The 15,431-nt window shown below is 39.3% G+C and overlaps 1 protein-coding gene across 9 annotated transcripts in view; it reads right to left on the reverse strand.

Annotated features, from left to right (window-relative positions):
* MPHOSPH9 (M-phase phosphoprotein 9) overlaps positions 1 to 15,431 on the reverse strand; it is a 65,315-nt gene that overhangs the window by 19,542 nt on the left and 30,342 nt on the right. For all 9 annotated transcript variants that reach the window (XM_055321988.1, XM_055321984.1, XM_055321983.1 and 6 more), the window contains 2 exons: positions 14,354 to 14,441; positions 11,836 to 12,051 (listed from right to left, as the gene is read on the reverse strand). In XM_055321988.1, coding sequence (XP_055177963.1) covers positions 11,836 to 12,051; positions 14,354 to 14,441 — 304 coding nt within the window. The remainder of the gene's footprint in view (positions 1 to 11,835; positions 12,052 to 14,353; positions 14,442 to 15,431) is intronic.

Below are 15,431 nucleotides of genomic sequence, written 5' to 3' on the forward strand. Positions count from 1 at the left end.
TCAACTCAGAGACAGTCTATAAAATAGCTGCCTGTACTCTTCAAAAATTCTAAGGTCTTGAAATAGGTTAACACTGTTCCAGATTGAAGGCAACTAAAGAGGTAAAAAGAGTGTAAGCCATGAATGTAAGGCATGACCTTAGGTTAGATCCTGGACTGGAAAAAAAGTGCTATAAAATTATAATTTGGATGTGAATTGCCTATTTGATTTCTTTATTTGATTTGTTCTGTGACTATACATGGAAGACCCTTGCTCTTAGGAAATACATACCAAAAGATACGGGTAAAGGGGCATAACATCTACAACTTACTCTCAAATGCTTCAAGAAAAAAAAAAAACACACGTGTGAACATACATATATGGGAGGTGACAAAGCAAATATGGCAAAATGTTAACAACTGTGATCCTAGGTAGAAGGAATATGATCGTTCTTGCAGGTTTTCTCTCAGTTTGAATTTGTTTCCAAATAAAGACAAAAACTAGTATCAATTAAGACCTTTTGGGCAGCCCCAGTGGTGCAGAGTTTAGCGCCGCCTGCAGCCCAGGGCGTGATCCTGGAGACCCTAGATCGAGTCCCACGTCAGGCTCTCTGCTTGGAGCCTGCTTCTCCCTCTGCCTGTGTCTCTGCCTCTCTCTCTCTCTCTCTCTCTCTCTCTGTCTCTATGAATAAATAAAATCTTAAAAAAAAAAAGACCTTTTAAGTAAGCAGTATTTTAAAAGATTAAAGTTTACATTCTTTCTTGTATACTTCTTTTTGATAAATTAGTTCCACAGAGTAAAGGCACAATTCTAAGTCTAATATAATTAGGTAACTTATTTTAAAATACATATATGTGAGACTTCTTATTAAAGAAGACAGATTCAGGGCAGCCCGGTGGCTCAGGGGTTTAGTGCTTGTCTTCAGCCCAGGGCCTGATCCTGGAGACCTGGGATCGAGTCTCATGTTGGGCTCCCTGCATGGAGCCTGCTTCTCCCTCTGCCTGTGTCTCTGCCTCTCTCTCTCTATCTCTCTCATGAATAAATAAATAAAATCTTAAAAAAAAAAAAAAAGACAGGGATCCCTGGGTGGTGCAGCGGTTTAGCGCCTGCCTTTGGCCCAGGGCACGATCCTGGAGACCAAGGATCGAATCCCACGTCAGGCTCCCGGTGCATGGAGCCTGCTTCTCCCTCTGCCTATGTCTCTGCCTCTCTCTCTCATTCTGTGTGACTATCATAAATAAATAAAAAAAATAAAAATAAATAAAAATAAAGACAGATTCAAAGTATTTTCTTTTTATCCCAAGATCCCACTAAATTAACAATGAGGCAGAGATAAATCAAGAGGTAAGCACAATAGAGATCTCAATAAAGACGTAACAAGGCAGAGGAGACTATAAGCTTCAATGCCTACATCAGGCCTGAATACAGGATGCTAATGGTAAGCAGGCTGGTATCTTCGTAACCCTGAGAGGCTCAGCACTTGAATCTTAGGTTCAGTAGTAAATAGATAGGGTAGAAGGACAGGCTGACCAAAGGCAGCTGGTTAAAGGTCCTTAAGTTGAGTGGTTAGATCCCGGACAGCAGTGGGCTGCCCAGCCAAGCAACAGGACACTGGGAATGAGAGACAAATGCAACTCTGGAAACCCACGTATAACAGGTGAGGGAAGCAAATGGATAAGGAATGATAACTAAGGAAAGCTCAAAAATAAATAAATAAAATTGGCTCCCTATCCCCAGCCACCAGAGTTTGACTGTAAAGTCCCAAAGGAGAGACTGGAAGACTCTTCCTTGGGAAAACCAAACAATCCAAGAAAAAAAAAAACAAAAAAACACCTCTACATAACCACATCTGGAGGTTCCCTAGCCAAACAGCTGGTCCGTCACTCTACAATTGCTTTTAAGTAAAGGCTACCAGAAAATAGGTCCTATCTGTACACGCAGGCTCTCCAAATGGCTTTTGACTGCCTGCCACTTAAATGTGAGTCTATAGGAAAAGAACCAACGTTAAAAAAAAGCAAACATACTCAATATGAACCTGACTTCAAACTGAAAGGTTAACTCAGAAGAAATAATAAGAAGAAATAATAAATCAAAACTAAAGAAAGTATTAAAAGAAAGCTCTTATTCTCAGAGAAATTAGTGATATATTCATAAAACAAAACCAGAAAGCAATGAAAACCTAGCAATTAGACAGCAAGGAACAGCTATTAGAATAACTAAAAATGAGACAGAAAATAAATATAATACTAAAACAAGTAGATAGAAAACAAAGAGGTCATAAATAACCATACGTAAGCCTTTGAAAATCAACCCAAGCAATACAACATCTACTGGTGAAACTTCCAGAGAAAGAACAGAAAAAGCAGGAAGGAAATCAGCAGAGAAATAAATTAGCAAGTCTGTAGAACCAAAGGACACTGGTTTCCAGATTGGAAGACTCTACACCTCCAACAATGAATGAAAAAAAGACCTATATCAAGGCACATTGTTGGGGATCCCTGGGTCGCTCAGCGGTTTAGCGCCTGCCCAAATTTGGCCCAGGGCATGATCCTGGAGTCCTGGGATCGAGTCCTGCATCGGGCTCATGGCATGGAGCCTGCTTCTCCCTCCTCCTGTGTCTCTGCCTCTCTCTCTCTAGGTCTATCATAAATAAATAAATAATAAATAAATAAATCTTTTATTAAAAAAGGCACATTGTTATGGAATTTAAGGACATCATGGATTAAAAAAAAAAAAAAAAAAAAAGCTAAAACTTCCAGAAGGAGCTTTGAACTCATTAAGGAGCAAGAAACGCATTTACTAAATGCAATGTGCGATTCTTGTAGTCTGAATTAAAAAGCAAAAACCAAAACATCTACAATGGACATTATCTAGACAACCAGAGTAATCTGAATATAGACTGTATATTAGATACTAGTATACATCAGTATTAAATTTAAATTGTGGGAACGATGTTGAGATTATGTAGGATAATGTCCTTATTCTCAGGAGACACCTACTGAAGTATTGAGGAGTAAAATCTCACAGTGTCTATAATTTACTCTCAAATTGTTCAGCCAAAGGAAAAAATTTAAATGTTGTGAAAAACCTAAAGCAAATGTGGTAAAATATTCACAACTGGTGAACTAGACAAGGAATATACAGAGGTTTTCATCATACCATTTGTACAATTTTTCTGTAGGCTTGAAGCTTTCAAAATAAGAAAAATGGGGGAAAAGAAGAAAAAAGTCACAGGACTGGGACAAGGAGAGAAAGGAAGAGAATCATCAGGCATATTCTCATAGCAACATAAAACAATGGAACAAAATCCTTAAAATCTTTAAAAATCTGTTGGGAAGAAAATATACCCCAGAATTCTATACTCTTAGTCAAATGATGTGTAAAAGACCTAAACTTTCATTCATGAGAATTATGGATAATGTTAAAAAATCAAGATATAGGAGTACTTGGCTGGCTCAGCTGGAAGAGCATGTGACAAGGTACCCCTGCTTTGTTTTAAGTAATCTCTTCCTCCAAAGTGGGGCTTGAACTTACAACCCTGATATCAAGAATCACATTCCCCACCAATTAAGTCAGCCAGGCACTCCAAAAGCAGAGTAGCTGTTTGTTTGTTTTTTTTAAATGTGATAAGCCAACAGTAATATTTACATGAAATAAAACAGGGTGAAAAATTGGCAAAAATAATTTTTTTTTAATTTTTTATTTATTTATGATAGTCACAGAGAGAGAGAGAGAGAGAGAGAGAGAGAGAGAGAGAGAGAGGCAGAGGGAGAAGCAGGCTCCATGCACCGGGAGCCCGACGTGGGATTCGATCCCGGGTCTCCAGGATCGCGCCCTGGGCCAAAGGCAGGCGCTAAACCGCTGCGCCACCCAAGGATCCCGGCAAAAATAATTTTTAAGAGACAAAAAAAAGTTAAGGAAGCACTATATCAAAAATCAAAACTCATTATAAAATGCTAGTAATTAAGATGATAAATTCAGGGACAAATAAACAAACCAATGAAACAGACAAGGGAGCCCCGAAACAGACTCACCTAAGAAAGATATAATATATAACAAAAGTGGCATTAAAAGTCGGTATTGGGAAGGGGCACCTGGGTAGCTCGGTTGGTAAGGCATCTGCCTTTGGCTCAGGTCATGATCCTGGGGTCCTGCGATCAAGCCCTGCATCAGGCTCTCTGCTCAGTGCAGAGCCTGCTTCTCTCCCTATTCCCCTTGATCATCCTCTCGGTCGCTCTCTCTCTCTCAAATAAATAAATAAAACCTTAAAAAAAAAAAGTCAGTAGGGAAAGAGATACTCTATTAAAAAAAGGTGCTGTCAGGGGCGCCTAGCTGGCTCAGTTGGTGGAGTATATGGTTCTTGACGATGGGGTTGTGAGTTCAGGTCCAACACCGGGTATAGAGATTGCTTAAATAAATGAGCTTTTAAAAAAAACTAATGCTAAACAACAACAACAACAACCTGATGCTATGATAATTGGCTAATCATTTGAAAAAACAATCAAGTTCAGTATCTATCTCACACCACATATAAGAGGCAATCTGTGGTCGTAAGACCTAATTGTATAAAGCAAGGCTATATAATTTTAGAAGGCAATATGTAAGGGATTAATTTTCTGGTTCTTGAGTAGGAAAAGATTTTGTAAAACAAGACATAAAAGATGGCAGCCCGGGTGGCTCAGCGGTTTAGCGCTGCCTCTGTGTCTCTCATGAATAAATAAATAAAACCTTTAAAAAAAACAAACAAGACTATATTTTGGACATTAAAATACGAAACTTGTACCCTATAAAAGATAACACCAGATGAAATGCAAATCAAGCAAAGAGAAGTGAACTGCAATACATATTAACCACTTCACATCAATCAGACAGCAAAAATTAAGAGGTCTGACAATACCAAGCATTGGAAATAATTTAGAAAACAAGAATTCTCATACATTATTGGTGGGAAAATGAACTGGCACAACCATTTCAGAGAGCAATTTAGCAATACCTAATGAAGATGACAGTGCTCATATTCTATGTCCCAGCCACTGCACTCATAGGAACACAGGCTCATGTGACAGACTAAATCCCAAAATGGTGGCAGCAATTTGTGCTCACACAGGGTTTTCCAGAATCTTGCCACTCCCATCAAGAGGTGGTATCTCAAAAAAAAAAAAAAAAAAAAGAGAGAAGTGGTATCTCTTTCTTCTTCCCTTAAACCTGGGCAGTCTTTGAGATTATGTAACAAATGGAATATGACAGAAATGACGCTGAATGATTTCCAGGGTTGGGTCAGAAAAAGGCAGTATAGCTGTCAGAACACTCTTTCAGGACACTGATCCATGGCATTCAGGCATCATGCCTCAAAGAAGCCAAACTAACCCAAATGGAGAAGGAATGCAGCCTTAGTTGATAGCCACCATCAACAACCAGCCCCCAGCCTTTGATTTTCTAGCCGAGGTCCTAAATGTTGCATAACAGAGACAAGCTGTCCTGCTGTGTCCAGTCCAAGTTCTGAGACTAATGAGTCCATAAGCAGAATATGTCCAGTTTTGGGGTCATCTGTGTTGAGACTCTGGTAACTAGAACAATATCCTAGAGGTACCTGCACAGGTCTGTGTAAAGAGACCTGTTTAGGAATGTTCATGGCACTGTTGCTCATTTTAATGGCAATAAAAAGAAACTGGCAAGAGGAAAATAGATAATTGGGGAAGATTCACAGAGTGGAGTACTACACTAGGATGAGAACAAATGAAATAGTGCTAATGTATCTGCTTGAATAAATCTTACCAATGAAAAAAGTTGTAGAATAGTAAATTCAGTGTGACAGCATTTATAAAAAGCTCCACAACATGTCAAACAAGGAACACCTGGGTGGCTCAGTGGTTGAACGTCTGCCTTTTGGCTCAAGTCGTGATCCCAGGGTCCTGGGATTGGAGCCTGCCTCTCCTTATGTCTCTGCCTCTCTCTCTGTGTCTCTCATGAATAAATAAGATCTTAAAAAAAAATGCCAAACAACACTGATTAAGCATACATACACATGTAATGGTATAAAAACACAGCCATGGGAAGACATTCACACTGTTCAGATTAGTCACTCCCTGGAAGGCAGGGATGATCAGAAATGGGGCATTGGGGAGGCAGTTGAATAGAAACTGCATATATCAACATGGTAAATCTTAGAAACAATGCTGCGAAGAAACAGGTTGCAGGAGGGGCAGCTGGCCGGCTCACTGGTAGAGCCTAAAACTCTTGATCTTGCAGTCATGTGTTTAATGCCCATGTTGGACATGAACCTACTTAAAAAAAAAAAAAAAACAAGTTGCAGGAAAATATGTGGTGCAATACAATTCATATATAATTTAAGGACACATCAAATGTTACTATGTATTGTTTTCAGCCACATGTATGTGGAGCAAAAGTAGAAATGCATGGGGAAAACCAAGAGTATATTCAGCATAGCAGGTAGGAGAGAAAGGAATAGTAGGGGGTATTTCAAGTGCTTTTACACACAGTGGCATGTGTTTGTTCTGTATATTACTCTGTATACTTTTCCCTATGCTTAAAATATTTGATACGGGATCCCTGGGTGGCGCAGCAGTTTGGCGCCTGCCTCTGGCCCAGGGCGCAATCCTGGAGACCCGGGATCGAATCCCACATCGGGCTCCCGGTGCATGGAGCCTGCTTCTCCCTCTGCCTGTGTCTCTGCCTCTCTCTCTCTCTCTCTCTCTGTGTGTGATTATCGTAGATAAATAAAAAATTAAAAAAAAATATTTGATACGATAAAAGCAAAGGAAGAAAGTGTTATAAGTGGCAACATTAATATAATTTCAGCTCAAAACAGCATCCCGGGGACCTCTGGGTGGCTCAGTGGTTAAGCATCTGCCTTTGTCTTAGGGTGTGATTCCAAGGTCCCAGGATTGAATCCTGCATCAGGCTCCCCAGAGGAAGCCTGCTTCTCCCTCTGCCTATGTCTCTGCCTATCTCTCTGTCTCTCTCATGAATAAATACATAAAATCTTAAAATCGAAACAATGGTATCCCAGTGGCAATGAACATACCCAGTGCTAGATCTTCATTTCTAAATATCATTTTCCACTTAAAGGAACCAGGGCTCCTTGGAAAAAATGACTAATTTAGGGCTGGGATTGGTAAAGTACAAGATGAGCCTGGAATACCTTGCTACAGAATGTTTAAAGAATGACAAGAACATGTCCAAAGGATACAGGAGTCACCTGGCATGGCCAAAACTAGGACAATGCAAGCATCGAAATAATAATAGCAGCAAAAAGAACTTTAACTCACTGAACAAAATAAGAATTCATGAGTCCACACTGATATAAATAAACAGAGCAGAGAACTCCTCCTTTCCTTAATATGTAGAAGGAGTAATAGAAGAACCACCATTTGGCAACCACAACAGTAATCGCTTGTTTCAGGAAAGACTCTTCAGTGGATGGTACAGCTAGTGGGTAAAAGTTGATGAGAAGAAGGTGATTTACAAAGTCCTGAAATATCCCCTAATACTTAATAATTCCAAATGGGGAGACAGAACTTTACAGTGGAGACACTTGGCAGACACTACCTTAGCCAAGAGATCAGAGTCAATACCACAAAGCTGGCATGTGCCTCCTGATAAGAGGTGCTAAGAAGGCCTCAGCTTCTTTCTGCAGTATTTCTGTATATTCTAAGAATCTGAATCTGACTCTGCAAAACACAGACCCAAACTGAAGAATGCTCTACAACAGTGCTGTCCAACAGAACTTTCTGCAATGCCGGAAGTGTTCTCTATATCTGCACCGACCGAAGGGACAGCCACAGCCACATGGAACCACTGAAAGAATGATAAAGCATATATTGTTAAATGTTAAGACTTAGAATTGAGAGGCACCTGGGTGGCTCAGTCAGTTAAGCATCTGACTTCGGCTCAGATCATGATCTCAGGGTCCTAGGATCGAGCCCCAAGTGGCTCCCTGCTTAGCTGGGCATCTGCTTGTCCTTCTCCCTCTGCCCACTGGCCCCCCAACGAGTGTGTGTGTGTGTGTGTCAAATAAAATCTTAAAAAAAAAAAAAGAATTAGACTCAGGATGAAAGGTATATATGGAAAGTTCATTTTACTTTTTTTTTTTAAAGATTTTATTTATTTATTCATCAGAGAGAGAGAAAGAGAGAGAGAGAGAGAGAGAGAGGCAGAGACACAAGCAGAGGGAGAAACAGGCTCCATCCCAGGTCTCCAGGATCACATCCTGGGCTGAAGGCGGCGCTAAACTGCTGAGCCACCAGGGCTGCCCTGTATTACTTTTTTTTTAAAAAATATTTTATTTATTCCTGAGAGACACAGAGAGAGAGGCAGAGACATAGGCAGAGGGAGAAGCAGGCTCCTCACAGGGAGCCCGAGGGAGGACTCAATCCCAGGACGCTGGGATCACGACCTGAGCCAAACGCAGAGGCTCAACCACTGAGCCACCCAGGTGCCCTGATATGGAAAGTTTTTATACAATTTTTGCAACTTTCTATAATTCTGATATTATGTCAAAGTAAAACATACAAAAAGTCTTAAAAATCAGGATCTCATCATGTACTCACACACAAAAAGTATACTGTTAATACACAAGAACAGAGTAACCAAACCATATGAAGTTCCAATCAAATATGACATACTGAACAGTGTTTATATCCATTCTCTCCTGACAGGAAAAAAAAAATCAGGCTTATTGATATGATTTGCTGAAAATGGTACTTTACTTCTGTGGTTTTCCTCCTAATACCCATAACTACAGTCTAAGCATGAGAAAAACATCAGATAAATCCCAAGGACATCCAACAAAATCCCTAACCATCCTCCTCAAAACTGTCTGGGTCATCAAAAACAAGGAAAATATCAGAACCTGTCATAGCCAAAAGAAGCCTAAGGAGACAGGATACCTAAATGTAATATGGGATCCTAGAACAGAAAAAATTAGGTAAAAGCAAAGGAAATCTTAAAAAGCTATAGAATTTACTTAATAATAATGTATCAATATTGGTTTATTAATTGTAGCAAACATACCATACTAATACAAGATGTAGACAAGGGAATTGTGCAGGTATGTGGGAACACTGCACCATGTTCTCAATTTTCCTGTAAATCTGAAACTGTTCTAAAAAATCTAATATATTTATTTTTATTTATTTTTTTAAATAGATTTTATTTATTTATTTATGAGAGACACAGAGAGAGAGAGGCAGAGACACAGGCAGAGGGAGAAGCAGGCTCCATGCAGGGAGCCTGACGTGGGACTCGATCCTGGGTCTCCAGGATCAGGCCTGGCTGAAGGCAGCGCTAAACCACTGAGCCACCTGGGCTGCCCCTAATATATTTTTTTAAAGTGTGACGGCAAACTATAAATGTTTTCAGATATGGAAGGCTTCAGAATTCATCTCCCACGTATTCTTTTTTTCAGGAGATATACTCTAGCAAAACAAAGAATTAAATCAAGAAAGAAGACACAAGATGCACACAAAACAAGAGATCCATGGGATGCCTAGGTGGCTCAATCTGATTGGTTGAGAGTCTCTTTTTTTTTTTTTTTTAAGATTTATTTATTTAGGGATCCCTGGGTGGCGCAGCAGTTTGACACCTGCCTTTGGCCTGGGGCGCGATCCTGGAGACCCGGGATCGAATCCCACGTCGGGCTCCCGGTGCATGGAGCCTGCTTCTCCCTCTGCCTGTGTCTCTGCCTCTCTGTCTCTCTCTGTGTGACTATCATGAATAAATAAATAAAATCTTTAAAAAAAAAAAGATTTATTTATTTATTTGTTCATGATAGAGAGAGAGAGAGAGAGAGAGAGAGAGAGAGAAAGGCAGAGACACAGGCAGAGGGAGAAGCAGGCTCCATGCAGGGAGCCCGACGTGGGACTCGATCCCGGGACTCCAGGATCGTGCCCTGGGCCAAAGGCAGGCGCTAAACCGCTGAGCCACCCAGGGATCCCCGAGAGTCTGACTCTTAATTTCGACCAAGGTCATGATCTTGGGGTATTGGGATCAAGCCCTTCATCTGATTCCGTGCTTAGTGCAGAATCTGCCTGTCCCTCTCCTTTTGCTCTTCCCTCTGCTCTCTCTTAAATAAATAAAAATAAAAATAAAAAGAGACAGAGATCCAACATAGGAAACAAGATCATTCCCAGGATGATGGTGAAGTCAAGTCTTAGACATCTGTGCATCAGACCACATAATGAAACAAAAGTATTTGGAGGTAGGAATAAGTGTTAAACATATGATACTAAGCAGGTTTTATAAAAAAGGCAATTATTAATTCCAAGAAAAATAAAAGCTGTTAGAAAAAGGAAATGTAATCACTGTACACTGCAGCTTAGCTCTGAACGATATTTACACAGACAATAATACTGAAATCTGATTTAATTGTAAATGATAATCCATCTCATTTCAAATCTAAGACATTACTGACTAGAAATCATGCCACTACTTTATTTACTATTACTACTAAAAGAGAAAAAAAGATGCTGCCAATTAAAATACGACACTATGGTATAAAGTTGTATACCAATTTCTCAGAGTTGTTAAAATGTAAAAGAATAGCTTCTCAGAATTAATATATTAATCACATTGAAAGGAGAGAGAGAAGTGTTTGTTTTGAGAGCAAATGGTGTAAGAAAGCTAAACTGTGACCTTCCTTGCACAGAAGTCAATATATGATATCTGAAATCAATGGAGAAAAAAAGAAACAGCAATATAAGTTTATTACACAGAAACATGAAGAAAAATGCTAGAAGAAACTGCTACAAGAGCTGACAGTAAGGGCTTCTAAAGTAGGAGACACCGGAGAAGACTGCTATTTTGTTGTTTTTCAAAGATTTATTTATTCATGAGAGACAGAGAGAGAGAGAGGCAGAGACATAGGCAGAGAGAGAAGCAGGCTCCTTGCAGGGAGCCCGATGATGTGGGACTCGATCCCGGGACTCCAGGATCACGCCCTGGGCTGAAGGCAGACACTCAACTGCTCAGCCACCCAGGCATCCTAAGACTGCAATTCTTCATTTAAGATTTGACTATTTAAACCATTTACATGTATTATCTTCATGAAAATAAATGTAAAAAAATCAAAGCAATAACAACAAAAGTCAAAGCAACAATAAATTAAAGCTATCAGGAAAAAAATCCAACAGCTGAAATACTTTCAGATTTTTTTTTTTATGTACCATGACAAAGAATATTAAGAAAAACCTGAGGAGGGCAGCCCCAGGGGCGCAGTGGTTTGGCACCACCTGCAGCCTGGAGGCGTGTGATCCTGGAGACCTGGGATCAAGTCCCACATCAGGCTCCCTGCATGGAGCCTGCTTCTCCCTCTGCCTGTGTCTCTGCCCCCCCCCCCCCTCTCTCTCTCTGTGTGTGTGTCTATGAATGAATAAATAAAATATTTAAAAATAAAAAACAAAAATAAATAAATATCTCCTAATTATTAAAAAAAAAAACTGAGGGGAAAAAAAATACAACTCAAATCCCAATGCAGTCTCAATGTTACATAAAATCCAAATTTTAAGTGACAGCAAAATTTAAAAAGTTCAATCAAACCTATTCTAAATCTGGTTCATTTTACCTATCCAGCCATACAGATGTTGATTTAAAATACCTCAAAAGTTGACCTGCTAGAGGCGGAAAGGTGTGGGAGTGACACCACAGCTCTGAAAGCTGACTTCCTGCTTCAAGGTAAGACTCAACTGACTCAATCAAGACAATATATATTTGTAGCTACAGCAAAGTTACATAAAACAAAAATAAAGTTGGAAAAAGTCATAATTGCTTGTAAGAGCATAACACCTAAAATTACTTTTAGCCTACGCTGTCATTACGTTTCCATTATTTGTCACTTACATCTTGAAACATTTTGTTTTCTTGTTTTAGTCTCGCTTCTTTATCATCTGAGAGTTTGTAAGCATTCTCAAATGCTTCTTCTAAATCCTGCAGTCGAGATTTTAGTCGAATGATGGTATTGTCTTTTTCTTTATTACTTGTTCTCATTTCCTCAATCCGTTCCTGCAAAATTTTGGAAGCACTGCTGGCTGCATTGAAGCGTTCTTTGAAATCACTCTACAAAATAAAAACAAAGATAATAAATTGTTTTAATAATAAAAAAAAACATGTTTTAGTAGCAGTTAACAAATTGTAGATATTAAACTGCAAAAGTAATCAAATAAAACCTACAAAAGGGAATCAACAAATTCAATATTTTGTTAAGTCTTGACATGAAGACTAAAAAGGATTACTCTACTAAAATAACAGCTTCAGGGATGCCTGGCTGGCTCAGGCGGTAGGTATGTGACTCTTCATCTTGGGGTTTTAAGTTTGAGCCCCACATTGGCTTACTTAAAAATAAAATCTTTAAAGTAAATAATTAGGGACGCCTGGGTGGCTCAGCGATTGAGGGTCTGCCTTTGGCTCAGGACATGATCCCGGAGTTCCGAGATCAAGTCCCGCACTGGGCTCCTGCACAGAGCCTGCTTCTCCTCCCTCTGCCTCTCAAAACACAGCTGGAATCTGTTGCCCCACATTAATATTTAGGGAAGAATAAAGCATTTCTTACCCTGTTCTCTCACTAGGAAAACAAAAGACAAAATTCAAAACACATCTGATATGTTAGCATTCATTCAATAATCATTTCTTGAATATCCACTAGGTGCCAGGCACTACAAACAAGACCCTGACTTCGAGAAGCTTTTGGTTTGGGGGACATAGACAACTAAAATTACATCAAAGAAAGACCAAGAGTGCACAGAATGTTAACTGGCATCTTCCATCAAAACATTACTTATAAGGTTATATGTAGAAGAATAAAACTTGATAATACATAAAAAAAGATTTTTTTTAAGTTTAAGCATTCCAGTTATACATCCAAGAAAATGAAAAACAGAAGTATGCATAAAATCTTGTATACAAATATTCATAGCATTATCATTCATAATCATAATGCCCAAAAACTCAAACTTCTATCATCCCTGATGAATGGATAAATATGGTATACCCAGGGTACCGGAATGGCTTAGTCAGTTATGTGTCTTGTCTTGCCTTCAGCTCAGAACATGATTTCAGAATCCTGGGATCAAGCCTTCATCAGGCTCCCTGCTCATCAAGGAATCTGCTTCTCCCTCTCCCATTCCCCCTGCTTGTGCTCTTTCTCAAATAAAATCTTAAAAATTAAATTTGGTCTATGCATAAAATGGAGTATTATACAGCCATAAAAATAATGAAATATCGATTCATGCCACAACATGTACAAAATTTGAAAAAAATATGCTAGGAATGCCTGAGTAGCTCAGTGGTTGAGCCTTTGGCTCAGGGCATGATCCTGGAGTTCTGGGATCGAGTTCCATATCAGGCTCCCTGCATGGAGCCTGCTTCTCCCTCTGCCTATGTCTCTGCCACTCTCTGTGTCTCTCATGAATGAATAAATAAAATCTTAAAAAAAAAAAAAAAAAAGGGCAGCCCCGGTGGCGCAGCGGTTTGGTGCCGCCTGCAGCCCGGGGTGTGATCCTGGAGACCTGGGATCGAGTCCCACATCGGGCTCCCTGCGTGGAGCCTGCTTCTCCCTCTGCCTGCCTCTCTCTGTGTCTATGGATAAATAAATAAAATCTTAAAAAAAAAAAAAAAGTCATGCTAAGTGAAAAGAAGCCAGACACACCAAAAGTCATTTATATGATTCCATTTACACCAATGTCCAGAATAGGCAAATCCAAAGAACAGAAAGTAGGGTAGTAGTTGCTAGGAGTTGGGGAGAGGGAGTTTTAAGAATTAGGAGGGAAAGGCTGATGGTTAAAGGGTTTAGGGCTTCTTTTTGAGTGAGAAAATATCTAAAACTGACTGTAGTGATGGTTGTTACTAGTATGCAAATATATTAAAAACCACAGAATCATATACTTCCAAAGAGTGAGTTTTATAATATGTAAACTATATCACAATAAAAAAATATGAATTTTAAAGTGCAAAAGTTTATCAAATCATATGAAGCCAGTTTAAATTCTTTTTTTTTTAAGATTTTATTTATTTATTCATGAGAGACACAGAGGGAGAGGCAGAGACACAGGCAGAGGGAGAAGCAGGCTCCCTGCAGGGAGCCTGATGTGGGACCTGATCCCAGGTCTCCAGGGTCACGCCCTGGGCTGAAGGCAGGCGCCAAACCGCTGAGCCATCCAGGGATCCCCGCCAGTTTATATTCAAAATAAAAACTTACTTAACAATGAGACAACCTAGGAAAAAAAAAAAAAAAAAAAAACAGAAACAAAAAAAAACTCACATACCCAATGTTTTTATAAAACTATTAACTTGTCTCTAAAGTTCAGTTAACAAAAAGGCTTCAATTTTTAACATTAAACCACTAAACAACAGGAGTACTTACAACTTCTATTTCCAGTAAGTTATTCTTATTTTCAAGTGTTCTCACACGACTAGTAGCTTCACTCAGAGCACTATCTAATTGGCCACATCTAAAAACCAAAAATTGAAATGAAAAAATTAGAAGATAAAATCCTTTCCCTTCAAAGAATTCTATAAATCTGATTCTTCAATATGTAGCATAAAACAAATTCTCCAATGTTAGTGAACACTCAGGATGTCATTTTAATAAATACATCCCCATAAACTTGATGATACTATTTTTCAGAAAAAAATATGAAAAGATAAGTGACAAAAGCAAAATATAAACAGACATTTGTAGACCCATGTTCATAGCAGCAATATGCACACTAGCCAACAGATGGAAGCAACCCAAGTGTCCAGAAGGATAAATGGATAAACTAATTGTGGTCTATCAATCCAATGTAGTAGTATTCACTCCTAAAAAAGATGAAATTCTGGGGCACCTGGGTGGCTCAATTGGTTAAGCATCAGATTTTTTATTTAGGTTCAGGTCATGATCTCAGGTTGGAGAGATCAAGCCCCTTATCGGGCACCGTGCTGGGCGCATGGAACCTGCTTGAGATTCTCTCTCCTACTCCCTCTTTAAAAAAAAAAAAAAAAAAAGGATGAAATTCTAACACCTGCTACAACATGGATGAACCTTGAGAGCAATGTGCTAAGTGAAAATAGGCAAGGCACAAAAGGACATGTATGATTCCACTTATATGAGGCCTACCACAAGTTCATATGAGGCATCAAATTCATAAACAGAAAGTAGGATGGTGGGAGACAGAGGCTGGGAGTCACCCAACTCTTCCTTTTGGCTCAGGTTGTGGTGTCAGGCTTGTGGGACTGGGCTCCATGCTTAAAACTCTCTCTCCCTCTGCCCCTCCCCCTTTCTCTATTTCTCTCTCAAATAAGTAAATAAATCTTTTTAAAAAGTTCTGGAGATGGATGGCAGCAATGGTTGTACAACAGCATGAATGTACTTAATGCTAGATAACTGAACTGATCACTTAAAAATGGTTAACATGGGGAGTAGAGCCAATTAAGTGTCTGACTCTTGGATCTGGTTCAGG

Source organism: Nyctereutes procyonoides, unplaced genomic scaffold (assembly GCF_905146905.1).
Source record: "Nyctereutes procyonoides isolate TBG_1078 unplaced genomic scaffold, NYPRO_anot_genome, whole genome shotgun sequence".
NCBI lineage: Eukaryota > Metazoa > Chordata > Mammalia > Carnivora > Canidae > Nyctereutes > Nyctereutes procyonoides.